The following is a 20313-nucleotide window of genomic DNA, read 5'->3' as shown; positions in this document are numbered from 1 at the left end:
CTCGGGCACAGGAACAGCCTTTTCCTCAGAGAGACAGCAAGTCTGAGTCTCTCCCAGCTTTCTGTGAAGGATAAACAGAAGGGAAAAGCTCAGCTTCTAAACACCTGCATTTTGAAAGTCCAGAGCAAGTTCCCAAGGCGAATGTGATTAAGGCCGGTTCCTCCCCCGAAGGGTGCAGATCCCACGGGCCTTTCGGGATGCCCAGCCCCTGCAAGGCTGCGGGCGGCTCTCCTGCTCCCCGGGGCACCTTTCCAGGGCTGCCCTTTCCCTCCGCCCCGGGAAAACCCTTGCTGGCTGGATGAGGAGGGCTGACACACCGTGAGTCACCCCGACATCTCCCTACGGGCACAGCCTCGCCGCCCCGGAGCACCCCTCTCCCAGGAGGGCTGCGGCAGCCAGCAGCCCTGGAAAACCTGAGCCCACAGACCCGCAGCGGATCCAAGTTTTTGTTCTGTGCGTTGGCCTTGCTTACGGATTGCAGGGGAGAGGATGACCATGTGCCTTTGCAGAGAAAAGCAGGCGACAGTTTGAGATGTGGCTTAGCGGCGTCACTGGTGAAGACCAAGAAGGGGAGCTCAGCTGAGCCCAGGACCCTGCACAGTTCACATGAAGAAATTCGAAGTGTTGATTTAAAAGAAGAGATGAGGTTATTTCACATCTTTAGTGTTGAGCCTTTTGAGGAGCTAATTCCAATTGTCTGATCAATGAAGCTCTTAACACTAATGCGAAGTTAGCAGCAAGATACAGAGACACATATGCAATTATTTTGGCTTAACAAGATTTATTTTTATTTAATCTGTTACGACACAATCTAGCAAGCAAGAGATGTGTTACTCACTAGTTTCTTATATTTTACACTTAATTTACATCTGCCTTCAGCTTGGCACAAAGTGTAGGAAAATTGCACTTTAAAATACTTTCTTCAGTCAATGAAAGAAAACCTTCAAGATGTGCCAAGTAAGCTCACACCATAAGAAGTATTAATATCCCTTGTCTCCAAATGCTTCTTATAAACAAAAACCACCAGCAGCTACTGAACTGCTAATGACCAGAAACCAAGTCTTCCCCAGCTGCAGAAGTGGTACAGCTCACCCCCAAACCTTGCTTTTATTACCCAGAGGGTGGCCCAAGACAAGCTGTTCTGCTTTTAAATCTCAAAAAAAGTTCCCACCTTTGAAGGACTTGGTCACTGAACGGCACAAATAATGCCCTGAAGAAAAGGCTCTCTGCACTTACAGGAGAAATCACTGTCAAAAGCATTTTAGCAACCTGCTCCCAGGTGCTCAGCCAGTTACTGACTCCAGCTCAGCGGTTTCACTTTAAAAGCCTCGGAACAAAGCGTTAGTTCTCTAAACACAAACATCTATTGAAGTCTAAGTAGTTGAGGCCTTAATAAAGTTACAAAGCTACTCTCTCTGTACTTTAGAGATAATTATAGGGATAAGAATACACACGTAAGCTTTATACAGTCTGATTTTTAACTTATCTTAATGATGATACATTAAAAAGCTAGGAAGGAACAGGTTCACGCTGAGCAGGCAAGGCAGTAAAGGAAACGTAGAACTGTCGCGAAAGCTTCAGCAGATCTTCGGTGATCTGGCTGCAGCCCCTGGGGTGCAGGCTGCCAGCTCCCCCTGCACCAGCAGGCGCGTTTGCTGGTCCACATCCCCAACCCCGCAGCCAAAACAGATTTGCTCCTTGAACTGATCCACCACGTGGTTACGTGAACACTAGAGCCAGACCAACAGACAGGCTGCAGCCAGGGAAAGAGTTACAGAAGCCCCAGTGCAGACCAGTTTGAAAAGTAAATTGTTTAGTCATTGTTAGGGTATAGTTGTTAGAGAAGGAGATTTTTCCCAAGCACGCAAATACACATACAACTCTTCTTTCAGTACAGGGCAGATCAGTCTTGCCCTTGCTGCTCCCGACATAATTTTGCAGATTTTTTGCAGGGTTATTTTTGAGTTTGGGGTTTTTTTGTGGTTTTTTTGGTTTTTGGTTTCGGTTTTTTTTTTTTCCCTTTTCTTTTCCATATTTTATCTTCTTTCAGATACTAAGGGTGAATCCCAGTAAGACAGTTTCTTCCACGGTTCCTGGAACAGTTTTCCAGTTAATTTGGACCACTGTAGTTTCAAGGCCAGAAGGTACTGTCCCGCTGCATGTATCAAATCCCAGCAAAAAAAGGTAGCTCACAACGATTGATGGAAGGTATGGCAACTATTTCAACTCACCAACAACCAACCTCAAACTGAAGAAGTTAAATTATGACAAAGGCTCAGTAAATAAACATCCAACTCTCTGCACCTGGTGCCCAATGGGGAGTGCGTGTTTAAAAACTCAGACATGAACATTCCTTCTTATGAGCTCCTCATGGAAACTTATGGATCAATAATTTCATTTACTAAGTACTTTGGCTTGCAGTTTAGGAACTCATCACACAAAAGCATTTGGCAAACATGGAACAAAATACCATGGCTTAAAGTCTTCAGCACTGTGAAACTAGTAACCAGTTCAAGTCTTTATAAAGGATTTTTGGGGCAGAGACGTTTATAAAAATAAAAACCCCCAAAATTTCATGACTCTGCATTTCACCACCTCCACACAGACTGAAACATCCAAACTAGAGCAATGAGTGAGGCGATGCTGCTGCTCCAGCAGACGCGCTGCCTCCGGAAGGGACATCCCCACTCCCCACCTGCTCCAGCAGATCTTCAGTGGTGGCCCTGGCACTACCTTGTACGGTGGCAACCAAGTCCACCTGCTAACCGGCCAGAAAGCTCGCGCAGCCAAACTCCAGTTTCTGCTGAGGAGGCTGCAGGATGCAGCGGACCACGTGGCGAGGCACGGGCAGAGCCAGCACAAGGGACGGGATGGGAACATGTAAAAGCAGGAGGAAAGAAGCTGCTGAAAGGGTATTATCAACTGCAAACTGTTGCTGTGCACTCAGCATCCTGGAATATTTTGGAAAACTATATGAAACCCAGGAGCGTATGCTGTGAAAGTGAATTGCTGGATTTAAACCAATGTAGTTGCTGATGGTCTACGTACTTTAAAACAGGGAACCTGCTCATTGTCTGCTTAGCTACTCACTAGTGCAGCGTGAACAGCTCTCCCTGCAAAGATACATACTGAAATGTCTCATTACCAATTCCCACCTTTAGAACGTGCTCCTGTATCACCTCACTGTATGGAGGCACTATAGCAGTTAACATATGGTGCAGGATAAAAGCAACTTTAAGAGAAACACATTGGGAAATCAGATCACAGTCAGCATCTAACGAATGCTGGAGAGTGACTTACTTAGGTCGTTATCCATCTTGAACGCGATGTCCAGCTGCATGATGAAAAGCATGAACTGGAACCAGGGGCTCATCTCCTTGCTGGGGAGGGGAATGTGCACAGCAAACACGATATCGTTGGCTTCGATCTGCCTGCTCACGGCCTCATCGAAGTCTTTGAGCTTCTCGCAGTGGTTGGGTCCCCAGGGCATCAGCCACTTGGTTTTGTGGTGGTTTTTTCTTACATCAATGCACTTCACTGACGTGTAAGGAACAGCTGTAGTGGGGCTGGGAGCTGCAAAAGGAAGAGAACCACATTTTTAGCATCTTTAGGTATCTTACATGGTGGTTTCCCCATCAAAATATGCAGCTCCCCATTCAACTATTTGAAGGCAATTTAAAACAAATGCATCAAATGATTTTCCTTCACAGCTCCTTGATCTTGCAGTTAAGTAATTAAGTTTATTACTTCTACAGACATTACTGACTTGTAGTGGGATCAAATTAGGATTAGCTGAAGCAGTGGGAATCCGCCGGTTCAGTCTCAGATACCTCAGCTACACCAAAATCACACGGAAAGTTACTGGCATCTTCTTCTCTGCATACACTCTTCCAGTTTGCTCACTCAAGCAAATCCACTTGCAAAGCATGTGGATATCACAAACCTAGGCAGATGAACTAATCCTAGACCTTGTGGTCCTGCAGAGCGGGGCAAGGCTTACCACAGTGATTCAAACCACGCACAGCCACACGTTTCCTTGGGCAGGAAGGCTTTTCTCACTGCTGAACCATGCAATTCTTTTTTTGAAAACACTAGGGGAATAAAAACGCTCCCAGCACTGATAAAGTGGATATTGCTGCATTAATTCTTCTTTACTTACTTTCATGCCCAGAGCATGCCAAGTGAAGAAGGTGGTGCAGCCCTCCCTGTGCCACAACTGTGCCGTCTTCCCCAGGACGACCTGGCCCTCCCCAGAGGGAGATGAGCCTCACAGCAGCGTGGCACTAGCACCACTCCCACTTCACTCTCCCTCTTTACGTGGAGGTACATCCCCATCCCAACATAGCTCAAATTAGTACGGTAAGCAAAACACCTTCAGAAAACCAAGCTAAATGCAAACAAGTTTCTATTCTGTGCGGTTAATCGCCCGCAGGCACCATCGCCAATGAACCGTTCTCATGGATTTTTGCCATCGCTGCCGGAGGCAGCAGTGCTGTTTTGAAAGAATACCAGTGCTTTTGCTGCTCCTCGAATCACACTGCTAGCGAAGCCAGTCCTACCTCCATCACACAGCTGCTCAGGGAGCGTGCTCAAACAAGGGATGCAAGTTAGCCTGAATCCTTGTAAAGGGAGAGAGCAGCACCACTCGGCACCTAGCCCAGCCCAGGGCCATCACCCCTACCTGCCGTCCACAAACTGGCTGTGGGAGCCATCTCGGCCTCACCAGAACTCCCTACGTGGAAAACAGCAGGTAAGCTGGCCACCTCTGTGATGCTCCAAAGGTCCTTGCTCACCCACTGGGGCTAACTGTAGAGAAACATTTTGCATGAAGGTATTTCTTCATTTTGCTGTAAGTCAGGTGTGAACTAATGACTATTACAACCAAAGATTTGTCTCTCTTTTTCCCCTAGCCACCGTTTTTTTGAGATATTGGGAGAAAAGAAGCTGAATAGAGATCTTGGCTCTGAAACGCTCCCCAAATTCTGCACTGCCCCATCACCACAGCAAGCGACGAGGCTTTGTGCATGTGCATGAGATACATTATCCCGATACAATGAAAATGGGTATAACATCCCAAATGAGATAATTAAAACTATGGAGGATTATACTGCTCGGACTTTACATCGATGAGGAAACAGTCAGAAACTCTGAAGTACAAATAGGGATGGAAGCAGAAAAGAAATGCATTCCACCTTCAGCCAGAATTTCAGCATAAAACACCTTCAAATCTGAGAGAAAGAAAAGGCTTTTAAAAACTCAAATGTATTTCCAACATAGTTCTTCCATGCAAAGACTTCTTACGACAGCGGTTCTGCCCTGTTTCCAATATCATTTGGGGAATAAATATTTTAATGCTATTTTAATGCATCACAGAACTGGCAAACCAGGGAGGCGAGCAGAGCTGGAGATGCTCCAGTTCCTCATCTCCCCAGTATGATCAGAAGGGCTTCCATGGGTCAGAAAGTCCAGTGCCCAGAAGGTCAAAAATTCCCCTGTCCCTTATGGATCTATGCCCTTTTATCATAGAAAGTAGTATTTTTTTGCACAACAGCCAGCTCAACACATTTTAATGTCCAATACATTTCACTGCAATTAAACCAGAACTGTCCTATTTTCTGAAGTATTACCAGGAAGGTACCACTGGACATGCTGTAATGAATTCCTTCCAGCTTCACAGCTTTTGGGAAGCAGATGGAGCAGGTTAACTCTTTCTTTTTAAGCTGTTAAAGAGTTTTTTACTTAGTTTCTGTTTTCACAAGGATTTGAAGAAATTAAAGTTATGTAATACAAGTTTCTTGTGAAAACGCCCAAACTATCCAGCCTTTTTAAAAATGAAAATAGGGCTTGAAATTCAAAATTTAAAGTGCAAATTTAACCTAACAATGTAAAAACGCTCTAATGCAAGTGATAGGCATTGAAATGTTCCTATACTATGAGTTAAAACAGAAGTAGCATGTAGAATAACAGATATCCAGGCATATAGAATAACAGATGACTTAATGTCAAGTCTCCAGAGAAAAGTCGTCGAGGCAGTCATGTAAAATTGCGGATAAGCCGGCCAGCCCGCGGGCTCCTGCAGAAGGCTATTTTCACATTGTCACCGTCCTCATTCTGACAGATGGTCCAGGACTTCCCAAACAGATCACAGCCTGCCAAAAAACTCCAGCAGCAAGCAATAACACCCTACCTACGAACTGCAAGTATTTCAAATGAGAAAAAACAAAGCCAAACTGAGCAACAACCCCCCCAGCCCCGTCCAGGGCAGAGCCAGCTCAGGGTTCCCGAGCAGCGCGAGGTCTGGGCAGGCTCAGCACGCCGACATCCGCACGCGCTACACACCCAGATGATTCAGACCTGGCTCACTCGTCATTTGGACGCAGCATCACAACAGCAGCTCTATTGCTTTTTGGGATCCGAGCCAGGAGCCCTGCGTAGCATCTTCACTAACGTGCCACCTCGTTAGAAAGATGACATCCGTACTCCTTCCTACAGGCAGGGGAGAGATGACTCAACGTGCAAGTCGGGAGGAAGTTATTAAAAAGCAGTTGTTTATAAACTGCATTTTTTCCGATTTTTTGACAGCAATAAGTTTCTTCTAGCTGAAAAGTAGCAGTGATGCTGGCATAAAGGGTAGCCTAAAAGGAAAGGGATTTGCTTAAGCAGGAATACTTCCAGATTCATGCCTGCTCTCACTATCAATCCACAGCCTAAGTGCATCACAGATACATAGCACTGCTGCATCTCAAACCCTTGCTGTATCCAGCAGTCCAGGAACCACAGAAAGCTCATATGCTACAGCAGCCCCAAAAAAGAACAAATCATTGATATGCCAGAAAGAAACAGCAAAATAGAATAAAATAAGGCATTCAACAAACAAGCAAAAAACCTAGCTGCAAGTCCAGGATTACAGAATGCTTTAATGACTTGCCATAAGTGCATAAAACGGTGCAACGTTCTTTCATCATGCCTCAATGCAGAACCTAGTAACCGTGGCTAAAACTGCAGCTGTAAGTGAATATTAGGAATATTGTTGTGAAATAAGCCAGATATTCAGGCCAAGCTCTCAGAGCTTTAACTTTGACAGATCTTTGTGCTATTTAAAAGTAGGCATTTCTGAATTAAGAGACATTGTTAGTTCTACAGAGACAAATGTTTCTTGCTTTGATGCAACTCATTATAGCCATAAATACATGTTTTCATCACTGACTGATTATGATTTTAAATACTTGGCATGCTAGCTCAAGTATCCCCTCTGCCAAAGTTACAGCTTTGAGGAGCAAGAGACAATTACTATATATATTCCTTGTCGGGAACTGCACACCAAACAAACGTCGGCACTTGGCTTGCATTACTTGTTTGGCTCCAGTCCCATTAAATTCAAGTGAGTGTTGAACCAAGTGGAAAAAAATGCTTCGTGAAACTGCAGCCAAGTCAACTAACAGCATTACAAAGTGCTATGCAAAACAAAGCTAGCATCGAGGGATTTCAGTTAAAACATGGTGCCAAGCAGGCTGCTTTCAGTTATTCTGCCTGTGGGCTGGTAGATGGTTCAGCTTTATATATTAAATGATATATGTCAGCCTGTAAATAATTAAATAGCCGTTTGTGCATAATACAGTGGATAAGCCTCAGCCCATGCTCCAGTCTGCTCGCTGTGACGAGAAGCGCTGCAGTAATGCAGGTACCATTTGGAGGGTGAGCAGGGTAACCGAGGAGCAGGGCTTTTATCAGGAGGGTTTTGCAGAAGCTGGTCAGGGGAGCCAGCTCAACCAGGAGCCAGGCCTGTGAGCTTGGGTCGGGACTGCCGGGGGAGCCCCCGGGAAGGTGCCCTGGCTCCAGGGGCTGTGAGCAGGCGTCGGGCTGAACCCCTCACTCCAAGGGGTTCAACCTCAGCAGTGCTGGATGCCGAAAGCCGTAGGCACGAGGCCAGCGGAGCTGCTAGCACTGTCGGTGGATACTTCCAACCCCCCTACTTAAGAGAAAAAACTTCCCACAGACAAGTTTAGAGACAGGATGATTCACAGCAAACGCTTTCAGAGCAACAGCCATGATCTCCAAGGAGCCGGTGTGCCTGCGCCCGTGGGAAGCGGGCAGGAGGTGACTGTCACCAACAGAGCCCTCCTTAGCTCCAACGGGACAAACCTTCATTAAATCCTCCTTAAAAACCCAGGCAAGCACAGACATGAAAATAAAACCAACAGAACAACCTGTCTTTTGCAGTTCACTGGTTTTCATACTATTTTGGGGAGTGAATATAGTTTACCCTTTCAGAAGCTTGTTTGCATATATGCTATAAACACACTTGCCTTAAAGGTATGCAGCAATCAGCTGGCACAGCCGGCCCATATGCTGCTGGGGAGTGGGGAAGCCGCCTGGTCCATCTCCTCCAGAAGAGGCTTTGGAGGTGCCTGGTTCACTGCAAAAGCCCCAGGGTTATCCCAAATTACATGGGTCACAGCAGACCCTGCCGTTCCCTGCCACAGAAGCACGGCTCCTTGCAGCAGCTTCAGCCAGCGAGCCCCCGGAGAGCCAGGTGCTTTCAGCAGCATGGTCACTGCTTCCCGGGGAGGACTTCTGATGAACTTGCAAAGCCATTTCAGCTACGTCTTACAGATTGAAGCAACTCTTGCATATAATTTCCAACAAGGCTTTCAGTGAGACTTTTCATACTGAAAGTAGCATATAGCCAATGGTACATTGGCTCAAGCATATGGATTTTCTCAAGCTATGTCCCCAGAAACAGCAGCAGTTAAAAAGAAGAGAGACATTTAGTGCGGGGGGGGATGGACAGAAGTTGAATTGCCTTCAACTCCAAAACTACTCAGTCTCATGTTGAAATCGGTAGCGGTGTTTCACCTGAAGCTAAGAACACGACAATGTTATAGAATAACTCCAAATAAGAGGAGTTGAAGGACACATCTCAGCATACCTCACATCTACTGGTCAGAGAGATCAAAGATCTTATGACCTGATTCTGCAAGAGATATCATGATGTGGTTTCTCAGCACTGGTGACCATCCTCATTGCCAAGATACAGAGGACTTCTCTCCTACATCTCAACTGGAGTCCAAATTCTTTCACTTCACTTAGACTAAACAGAGTCTGAGCAGAGGCAAACAGCTGAAGTGATTCATCACACGGCCGAGACATGAGACACTCCGAGCCATCCAATGCTGCTTCTGCTCCCCTATATTCTCCATAGCAAAATCCCACAGTATTTGCTGAAGAAACTGAGCATCCTGCCCAAATACCCAGCGAACTGGTAAAGAGCAGGGTACTCTGAAGTATCCAGGACTGTCCGTCACTTGTGTCTTGCTTTCTTGAGCCACTAGGTTAGATCCTGCTTACCACCACGCTCTCAAGTCTGGCTTTGGGAAATCCTCAGAACGGAAAGTTTTAATTCCGTTCAAGATGAGTGCAATGATGTGGCCAACTAAATGAAATGGGGGGTGAGGGAGTTGGCAAAAGTTTTAGTTGAGACTTAACCCTCCTAGCTTGGGTACTTAAAAAGGAAAGTAAAAAAAATACAAGCATAAATAATTAGTCACGGCATCCCAACCTTGATTTTGTTAACATAGTTTTTCAAACAAAAGCTAGAGCTTCATATTACAGAATTATGCTTCCCTGGACAGCCTATTAAAAATGAACCCATTCAAAGGGAATGGCACCATTTGACACTGAGGAACCATTGGGTGGGACGGGACCTCGGGGGGTCTCTCGTCCAACCTCCTGTTCACAGCAGGGTCAGCCAGGAGGTCAGAGAACAGCGCCCAGGGCCTTATCCCACCAGGTCTTGAAGGTGGTTACTGCTCCTGGGATGCTGGTGTGCTGCTCTTGCTGTCCCCCCATCCCCATTTTTATCACTTCACATACAGACTAAATATTAAGTTACTATATAGCAGTCAAAGTTGAGTAGAGATTACTGCCAGCTGGATCATGTGCACACACCAGTCCCAATGAGCATATTTTCCACTTCTTCAGATTTATAGTCGCCACTTCCTTCACTCTCTCCTCCGAATGCCCTGAATCTTTGCCCTATATCAAATAGCCACATTTCATTCTTCAAAACAGTTTTTAATGCTGTTTCTATAACCCAGGAGATCGGACTTACAAAATCTTACCATTCTGTGAAATCCTATACTGGATCGAGAGAGGCATTGGGAAATCCTGCTCTCGCCTGCACGCGTGAAGCCTCCCCACGCCAAGCAGCAACTGCATTTACAATCCACGTATTTGGTGATTGCATGAGAGCGTTTGCCACCAAGCACCTCGTATGGATGTGACACAACGCGACCGCCAACGCAGTTCACTTTTAGTCTCGGAAAAGTCACAGCTGGTTTTCCCCAGAGCTCCCCGTTCTCCTGTGTGCTGTGTCCCAGGTCCTGCTCTTCCCTCACCCCTACAGATGTTTCTGCTCTTCCCCACCCAACTCACTCCCCTCCACTGTTTGGGTGCATTTACAGCTGATGCTCGGCTGCCCCTACAGAAAACTTAGGGGCCCAAAGCTTAGTTGAGGTAGAATACAAAAAGAGAGAGCAAAAAACTGTAGAGAAAGGAAACTTTTTGGTGGCAATGAACCTTTAATGAATCTTCAAACATGAGAAAAATGACATTTCACTGTCAAATTTCTACCAAAAAAACCCAAGTTAAAGACCTAATGGTTTCAAGAAAGAAGAAAATAAAGCCTACTTTCTCCGAATGGCTATCAATCTTTAATAAATACCCTTTCACATCTTTGTGCCACAAGCAAAACTTGTTCCTACCCATCTCTTGGGCTTACCGCTCCTGCAAAGCATAGTAGTGATGGTGTGTGGGGATGGGCGAGGGCAAATGGAAGAGAGACTCATTTAGACAAACTGCAGCACGATTTGTAGCCCACTGGACTTACCCTGAAAGATGCTAGCAAATAGCACTGAGCAGCTGTAGAACTTTTTTTTTTTATTCTTGAAGCCCTAGTTCAAACCTTGACGGGGGTTAAGCTGGTAACGCTTTAACATCTCTCTAATACAGCAATAAGTAGCTTTCCTTTAGTTTCAGCTATACTGTCCTTGAAGCAATCTATCTCCATTAACATGTCAGCATTCATTGCCCTTTTCTTTTCTGAGAAGAAAAGCAGAAAATAAGATCCTACCTGTAAAGGGGCTTACCTAGGAACCATTCCTCAGAGCAAAAAAAAAAAAAAAACACAACAAACCACCAACTGTTTCACTGTATTTAGACTTAACTCTTTAGGTTAAAAAAAAAAAAAAAATTACTATTGAGATAAGTGAGCTCAATTTTTCAATATTTTCATTTTGCAATATTACATATGCCTAGATTTGCATAAAAGCCACCATCACTCAGTTTATTAATTTCAATAAATTAAGTAGATCTTTAAAAAGTTCCTGTGATAAACCCTCAATTCCTTCCCTCTTCCCTCCTCCATACTCCTTCAAACAAGGCATTCAGCCCAGTTACAAGAATAACATCCCCTCTCTTCTCCCACTTGAATACTTACCTCTATGATATATATTTTGTACCTTCTCATCTAGAACACCTACAGCATTTCAAATTAACTACTGACCCTTGCTCTCGCACTATAAACAAGCCCTTTAGAAAATCTCAATTGCACTGTGTCTACATTGATTAAAGCTTGAATCCTACTGACCTCATGTGGTGTTAACTTCTCCCATGCACCAGGAGCATTCTGCTTTTCTACTCAATTACCCCCTTCTGTGCAGAGCCATCACTACCCAATGAGCACACACAATGGACTTCTGCTTCATTACACTAACCAACAGCAGGATAGGAATAAACAAGCTAATTTATCACCGGACAGACTGGGCTTTTCCAACTAGAACAGCAAGAACCTGAATAACATTATATATACTTATTACTTATAAATATATACCTATTGCAGCATGAAAGTTTTCTTTTCTACCTCCCTCTTTCCTGACCTCGATGCTACCAGTTTAATATGTTAATGAGAGTGACCACTAACGCAGTCTTTAAATCACTATTTTTCATTACTAGTTACTATTTCACAAGCTATGTGAAAGCCTTCTTCTGAACACTGAAGCAGCTTTTATATGCAGAATCACTGTACTTTTAAGTCATCTAATTCATCTTTTAAAAAACAAACAAAAACAAAAAAAACCCACTACCTACTAGAAGCCCACTCCCCTTGGGAAAGGTATTTCTTTCTTATCATTTGACTTCAAGCTTTACCAAGACCATAGTCCTTTAAAGCCCCAGGGCACCATTTCCATCCCTATTTACAGTGGGAGTTGCCAGACACAATATTGTAGCTGAACACCCTTATTTCCGTTGTCTGCAATATATTTTTCAATGCTACTGGTTTCTCTGTCTTTTTTGTTTCAGACCATGAAAATCAATCTGTCCAAACCACCAAAGCCTAGTTCGGGAGATGCTGACCCATGTTCGTGTTCTGCATCCAGGTCTCCTGCTTTGGATGTGAAGAACAAGCCAGGACTGGACCGTGCACGTACCTCCTCTAGTGATAGTGTTGGTTTGGGCAGTTCTGGCTTTTCCCCCTCGTTTGGAGGGCGATGGGAGTCCTGACCCAGTTCAGAGTACGGCTGGATGGAAGATGACATTTGGTGGCACAGAGGGCAGCCCAGACCTCTGCCATCTTAATAGACAGGGGTGGGACATGAGCTGCCAGGATTTTGGAGGGCCCCAACCAAGCACTACAGCCAGCAGCACAGTCTTACTGTGGTTTTGAGGAATTTCTATGCTTTCTCAGCTTCCTACAACCATGCAGTATCTAGAGATATGTATGTGTATATGTGTTGGGGGGAGTGGTTGGTTTTTTTGCTCAAGGTTTGTTCTTCAGTGCTACTTTTGCAGCTTTGGGCTGTGCTAGCAGAAAAGTTGTCCATGCAGCACAGCCTCTTTAGAGCAGCACAAACTGGAGATTTTCTTCAGTAAGTCAGGTCTCAAAGAGCCACAGGAGCAGCTGTGCCAAGAGCCTTTAAACCTGAAAGTGCAGTCGGGATCCCTGCTGTGGGAACAGGAGTCCCTGCAAGGCTGCTGCCACCGAAACCAACCAAAGGGCTTCTGGGGAACAATCTTGCTCTCACAGATACAGGATTATTCCCTCAGCCCCAGGCAAGTCACAAAGCAAGAAAACCTTATGAGGCAGTGGAGTACAAGTATATTTGCTGGAGAACTGGATGAATGACCTCCATGATTCATATATGCATGCAACAGCAGCAACAAATGCAAATGAAGTGAGCATTAGCAGTACGAGTTCCATAAATGCAGAAATATATATATTCAAAAATATTTTATTTAAAAGAAAAAAAAAGGTAGAACTGATTTACTAATTGCCACAGACAGTTTGATCTTCTTCCAAGTTGTCCTTTATCAATTTTTGACTCAGATGCAATGCATTTCCTGCTACGCCCAGCCAAGATATTAAATCCATGCAAACAGAGGTCTAAAATAGCAGTATGACCCGACGTTATCCAGCAGCTTTTCTCCTGAGTGACAGCCTGAAACTCTCCAAGTTGACTACTACTGATAACAAGATACCATGAAGCCGCCAATACTCGGATACGTAAAGAATTTCATCTGCATTTGAATAGGAGAGATCAGATCCCCAGGCTGGGGCCAGCAGCAGGCAGTGCTGGGGCAGATGGACACCTCGTGCCCTTCAAAGGCTTTCCAAGGCTATCGGAGAGTTGTAACTTGAACTTCAAAGACCATAAATGTTATTTACTAACAAAAAGACTTCCTGTTTAATCATTATCCCTCGCAAAGCGCAGAGAGACAGCACGACCACCGCTTGGTAAGTGCTCAGGTCATGTTTAAAACCAAGCGTGTTTAGTTAATATAAACACCAAAGAAAAGAGGAGCAGCAAGAGGACCGTCCTCTTTACATAAACTACAAGGCACAGAGTTTCCCTGATGCATCTCTCCCAGGTTAACTGCAGTTTGGAAGTGATGCAACTGTGAGAAGAGCAAAAAACTAGTGCCTCGGAGGATTTACAGCCTCACTGCCTGCTCCTCAGGCCCCCAGCACGGACGTTTCTGCCTGGGAACTCTCAGTTTCTGGCACATTTGCCCATTCAGCTACAGTTACAGCTCTTAAAAAGAAGAATTGAGCAGCCCTAAACTAAATAGACATGACCTTTCATGTCTGCTTTTTCATCAGCTCCCAGTGCTTCTGCCAAGGCTGCAGCACTAAAGGAATGTGCCTATACAGAGGAGTCTATTGGCATTCATGTCCACGGTACAGCACCGACCTATTCAGCACAGCTTGCCCATCTTCTGGAGAGGCCAGCGAGGAAAGAAAGTCAGGCACATAAAAATGGTCTTTGTCCTGGAGCCCACAGATACTCTTCCCTAACAGGCTGCATCCACATACCTTAGAAATCAGAGTGCCTCTCCTGTCAAAAGATCAGTTCAGCCCTAAGAAGGTAATGAAATCCCAGGAAAGAAAATTAAATCCTGGAAACTCTCTGCTCAGGAGCCAAATCAGACATTTAGATAATGAACTGGAATTGTTGATAGCTGCTCAGCCATTTATACACATGACTCATTATCTCTCTGGGCGAGACACACAAGTAAGAGTTTTATTTGCTCCAGTCAAAACAATTCTGTTTTTTCAACCTTAAGCCGCGGCAAGGGAGCAGTGAACCTGCACCTTCTTAAATGCATCCCCCTCGTCCCAGAAGACTCATGTGCTAAATAAATACCTCCACTTTTCCAATCAGTTAAATTTGTAAAGTGTACGGTTGGGCACCAGACTTTCTGTACTTAACTGTATGTATTCCTGCTTCTGGACTTCGTCTTCACTACAGAGAGGTTCTCCTGCATTCAGTCGGCTCGTTTGAACTGAAACCAAGATAATCTGTGACTTGGGACAAGGCGTCCTTGTAGTCCTAGAAGTAACTCACATAAAATAAGCTATTGCAAAATTGTCTTTTCAATAACTTGTCTAACGGAACAAAAAAATCACAGTTTTGAAGCAGGGATATTGCTGCACAGAGCTCTGTTGTCCAATTTCCTCCATTTCAGCCTGCCCATCTGCCCAGCAGCTTTGCTCTTTTCTACAGCCTCCCACCATACTGAAAAACCAGGGGCAAGAGCACATTGCTTTGCTTGACTAAAGTAATGGAGAGAGAAAGCCACAGAGAATGTGGGGTAATTTCTTGACCCCCGGTTGGTAGAACAGACCAGACCATTCAGTGAAGCACAAGCGAGCTTAACAACAAACCAGCGAGCGTGCCAGAGTCAGAGGCTGCAGGTTTGTACGTCTGCCCAGCTTTTGCGGTGATCAGGCGGCAGCACAAAGCCCACCGAGATGCATGAAACCCTGCCTGGGTGCCAGGAGCACCCAGGAGGCTCTGCCTTCTCCAGTACTGCATGGGAGCTGCAGAGCTACGGAGCATTATGAAAAGTGCCCCACACTTTGGGACTTGATTAACACAGAACATCCTGCTATCTCCACGCACTCTGGACAGATTTGAGCAGTAAAGTCTGTGTTCTTTCTTTCCTTTTTTTTTTTCCTTTTTAAAATACTGTATAGATAAAAGAATTCCAGGATGCAAAGGAAATCAGAAAGAGGGATACCATCAACACCTTCTCACAAGGTATACAGAGGAAGATAATCTGTAACCAAAAGCTTTGGTTTAAAGAAAACCAAGAGGCATTAAACCCACACTAGAGTCAAGTCAGATTTCCATACACACAAAATTTCTACCACCTGGCCAGCAGTCAGAAGGAGAGGACAAGGTGTCCTATCTCGCCTTTGGCCCTAGAGCAGCTGTTGTGGTGTGACCTCCGTCGGAACGCCCTGGTCAAAGCTCCCAGTAACAAGCACGGCCAGGCAGATGCTGCAGCTGGTCCAGCTGTGGGGAGGTTTGTTCCTCACACCAAGTCCAAGGCTGTCACCAGCTAACCTGGCTCCACGTGCTGGTTAGCACAACTCAAAGCCTGTATGAGCCTGGTGGCACCCCTGGAGACAGCCAGGATGCCAGGTAACTGGCTGAACCCACACTGTATATTGAAAAGGCAGAGCATACATATGCATAGCATGCGAGGGCTCCTGGGAATGCCAGCATGACTGTAAATTAGCATTAGCCTAATTTCTCACAAACACTAATGCCACCTTGAATGATAACAGAAAACATTCCTGTTTGATCCCATTCTCTTATAATATATGTATGCTATCACTCATAGCAGGGTAGTGAAGACGAGGTTTTATTATGACAAATTTTATGGATCTTGTTTTATCTAGTAGATACATCCTAACTGAACACATAACACACACAATCCAGAAGCGTAACCTTTAAACAAGATGTTTACCATGGAACGGAGCAGACACCAGAAATTCTGCAGGGTTTGAAAACAGGACGGTTTGAAGCAGTGACAGTCCCAGTTGTCTGGAGCCAACAGTTCATTGCTGTAGCATGACAAAACGGCTCAATAAAATTCTCCTTTGAGGCGTTTTCTCACTCCCTAGCTTTGCAAAGCTCCCTCAGACTGCCTCAGGAGCTTCACCCCAGTAAGAGAATGACTCCCATACGTATACATCTCATGCTTTGCCAACATACAGTTCTAAGCAAAATCCACATGAGAGCTGATAAGACTCCTGCTTCTAAATAAAAGAGCTGTTGGAAATGCGCAAGCCATATTAAAACTCAGACATTACGCAGTTGACTATTCAAAAACTAGCTAGAGAACCACCACTGGCAGAAAACCCCAATTTCAGAAAAATGAAGCTTTGTCGTCACTGTCGTATCAGGTACCAATGCGTTGCATTTGTGTATTTTGGACTTGCACAAGTAATCTGTTAAAATAGAGCACTTAGTCATTGTTTTGAAATATGACCTAACTGACTGCTAAAGGAAAGGCTGGTTTAGCTTTGTAGCTGTGTTCCAGTTGTGTACATATTTTGGTTTGTCTAGACCTGAATAAACTAAAATAACTAGATTCTTGGTGTCTCTTTGGTGCGCTGGATCAAACCAGACCAGGAACACTATTTCAGTGACACCCCAGCTCCCATCCCACCTTGTGTCACACCTCTGAAGAGCAGCAGCCCCGTGTCATTGCTGCCAGAGCTATCGGCAGTTTGAGCACTCGTAGCACCACTTTGCTCCCCACCCGCCATCTCCAGGCATGCTGCAGAAGAACACCAGCCACCGACCCATTTCTCACCAGATGCCTCTTAGAAAACGCCACGTGCTAGGGACTAACTAAAGGGACAAGGACCCCGAGCTGCGGTCCAAGGGATCGGTCACAAGCCACTGGCTCAGAGCTTCCAGGGACATGGGGAGACCCCAACGGCAAGGCATGCTCCAGGGCTAATTCCTGGGAAGAGTTTCATGCAGACCCCTGGGGTGCGATGCCCTGCTTGTGTGTCGCTGTGCCAGATGTTGGGGACGACACCTAGTTTACACGTAAGGACTTACAGTTATTTCACAGCCACCATTACACCTTGGCTGGCTGGGAGCACTGGGAGCCCATCAGCACAGCTGCCCCACAGCCACCAGAGCAAAGAGGGGGATGAGCCTCCTAACTCCTTGAATGTATCAGAAGTAGTAAATACTGCAGAGGAAAAACCAGTTTGGGTGATTGATTAGTGCAGTTTTATCTGTTAGAAGATCAGAAGTGGGGTTTTCCAGCAATTAAAGAAAGTTTGCCCACAATAACCCCCCAGGGCTCGCCCGCAGATAGAAGATGCACTTACTCCAGCAGTATGAAGTTACTCTGAGTTTGTGCAAGATGTTGACACTCAGCCCCGAATCGCTGTCTCCGTTGGCAGAGAGCTGCTCGGCCGCAGCGGGCCCTGCCCGGCAGACCTGCCCACACGGCTTTCCAGCCCCAGGATCAGCTTGGGCCCCCCACCCAGGACGGGGCCCCCGCCATGGGTGCCCGGCCGCAGCAGCTGGCAAGGCAGGGAACAGGCAAGGTGGAAGACTGAGCTAAGAGCACCTAAGTCCTTTCATCTCCCAATCCCTACAAACCTGAACAGAAACATTTCTGTTTATTCCCTGTAAAGCTAAACATAAACATATCTGTTTATCACACTTGTCCCCAGATGACAACAGAAACAGGGCTTTCTGATCAACGCCTTCCTTTTGTACAAGAAACTTATTTTTTTAAGCTTAGAAGCGAGAAGCTGCTAGAAAAACACTTTTAAGATGAACGCAGAGTCCGGCTTCTCTGCACAACACAGGCCAAGACATTTTATCTAATGAATCAGCAACGGGTTCAGTAACCTGCTCTTGAACCAGCTCTTGGGGGGGGGGGGGTGGGGGGGTGGGGTGGGGGGGCGGGGAAGGAAGGGAAAAAAGCCAATCCTGATAATCTTCAGTGTTGGTTCAGGCCCACAAGACTAGAAAAACTGGGTTTTAATTCAATGTTTGCCACTGACTCCTTTGGGATTAAGCAAAGATGAGGAATTGAAGCAAGAGAATGAGGGAAACTAAAGTTTTTGAAAATTATATTTAGTAGAATTTCTATGGCTCTTAAGAACAGATAATTAGAGAGACTACAAATGTCCTAATGTGCATCAGGAACACCAAATCTGCTTTCTGAGGAATGGCTGTAGATATTTCTTCAATATCTCTCAAATAAAGACCACCGCGAGAACAGTCCAACTTTATTCTCCCAAATAAGAAGTGCAACAAATTTTCCCGATGCCCTTTCAGAGCAATGCGACTTCAGTTATCCACAGTCGCTACTGAAAATCTGAAAATTCCCGAATAGGAGCCTGCACCAGAGGAAAGGGAATAAATCCCTGGGTGAGCCAGCTCTTGCTTGAGGGAGAAGGGGAAAGTTTGGGCCGGGAATTCCTCCGCAGGGCAGCACAGCCCTGACCAAACACTGGAAATCGCCAAAGTGGCCAGATATATACGACGATCATTACAAGGAGCCGGCGCATAACTCAGCTGCTTTCTAGTAAAAAAAAAAAAAAAAAAAAAAAAAAAAAAAATCAAGGGACTGCCCCAAACCCCTGCTCTCCTCCATCTTTCTCCTTCCATCCCCCAGCTCCTTCCCCAGGCAAAAATCAAAGCCCCCGCAGCAGAGGGATGAAGGACCCCAAAGGGTCACGTCCCACGCCGGTGCTTCCCCGGGAATTGGTGACCGCTCCCCGCCAGCTAATTAAGAAATAAACGCAATCTGGGCTTAAAAGTTTTAAGGCGAGGACGTTTGCGTGCGGAAAGCCGGGCTGACCCGCCGGCGTGGGGAAGGCTGGGTGCCACCCGGAACGCTTCAAACGCGAGTGGGGGGGACGTGCCCGTCCCCCATGGCTGGGCGCGGGGGGACAAGGAGCACGGGTGGGGGGGTGGGGGGAGCTTAAGGGCCCCCCCCCCCCCCCCGCAGCCACCCGGGTTTTCCGTGAGCAGAAATAAACCCCAGCCCGTTTCAATCGCCAGATCGGGGCCGGGGAGGGGGGTCCCCGGGCGGGGGGGGTCCCCAGGAGAAACGACCCCGGACAAAAGCGCGAGTGCGGCAGCGCGGGGGGAGCGGGGCCGGGCAGCCCCCAAAACGCACCCACCGCACCCCACAGACCACAAACACAGTCCTGGCCTCGCCCGGAGCAGCCCCCATTAATTTTCCTTTTTTTCCTTTTCTTTTTTTTTTTTTTTTAATTTTTTTTTGTTATCATCACCGCAAGCGGTGAGGTTTCCTGCTGCCGTGGGTTCGGAGGCCGAGAAACAGGGAGGGGCAGAGGTACGAAAAAGAGCGGAGGAAGAATTTTTAAAAAATTCTTTTTTTTTTTTTAAAAAAAAAGCAACTTTGCAATGCAAGGCTTCCCTGCGCGATCAGTCGCCATACTGAAGATTTTTTGTTTCCCCCCCCCCTTCCTCTTTCTTTAAGTACAGACTGAAAGCAGGCCAAAAAAACTTTTCTCTGCCCCTTCTTTTCTTGCAGGCACTAGAGTGAAATGTGCACAAAGAGGCCCAGGGAGCTGTGTTTTCTTAACTACAATAGCAGGGCTAATTAGATCATAGGAGCGAGTCAGCGATACTGTAACAAGTAGCTAAACAACACGAGCGAGGAGAGGAGGAAGAGAAAGTTTGCACCTTCGGCACTCACCGATCAGACCTCCCACCAGAAAGGCGATGACTTGGAAAACCAGCAGGATCCCCCCGACGATGCACAGCTTTTTGGTGCTCATGTTCTCGATGATGGCCCCAGCCATCTTCGCCCGGCGCTAGCCCCCCGCTCCCCGACCGGGGTGGGGGGGGTGCCGGGGGAAGGCGGCTCGGGGATGGGCGGGCAGGCTCCGCACTGATTGCCCGGGCCAGCCGGCAGCCGGCTCCCGCTCCGCCGCCGCCAGCCGTGATTGTGGCC

At 46.3% G+C, this 20313-nt stretch overlaps 1 protein-coding gene across 1 annotated transcript in view; it reads right to left on the bottom strand.

The window, feature by feature from the left end:
* Nucleotides 1-20313, bottom strand: part of WLS (Wnt ligand secretion mediator) — a 38231-nt gene extending 17918 nt beyond the window's left edge. The window contains exons 1-2 of the mRNA XM_075155543.1: nt 20056-20313; nt 3301-3573 (exon numbers count right to left, since the gene is read on the bottom strand). Coding sequence (XP_075011644.1) covers nt 3301-3573; nt 20056-20161 — 379 coding nt within the window. The 5' untranslated portion in view covers nt 20162-20313. The remainder of the gene's footprint in view (nt 1-3300; nt 3574-20055) is intronic.

This window comes from Calonectris borealis, chromosome 8, assembly GCF_964195595.1.
Source record: "Calonectris borealis chromosome 8, bCalBor7.hap1.2, whole genome shotgun sequence".
Lineage (NCBI taxonomy): Eukaryota > Metazoa > Chordata > Aves > Procellariiformes > Procellariidae > Calonectris > Calonectris borealis.
The sequence above is the reverse complement of the archived record's forward strand: the minus strand, read 5'-3'. Positions and strand labels throughout refer to the sequence as shown.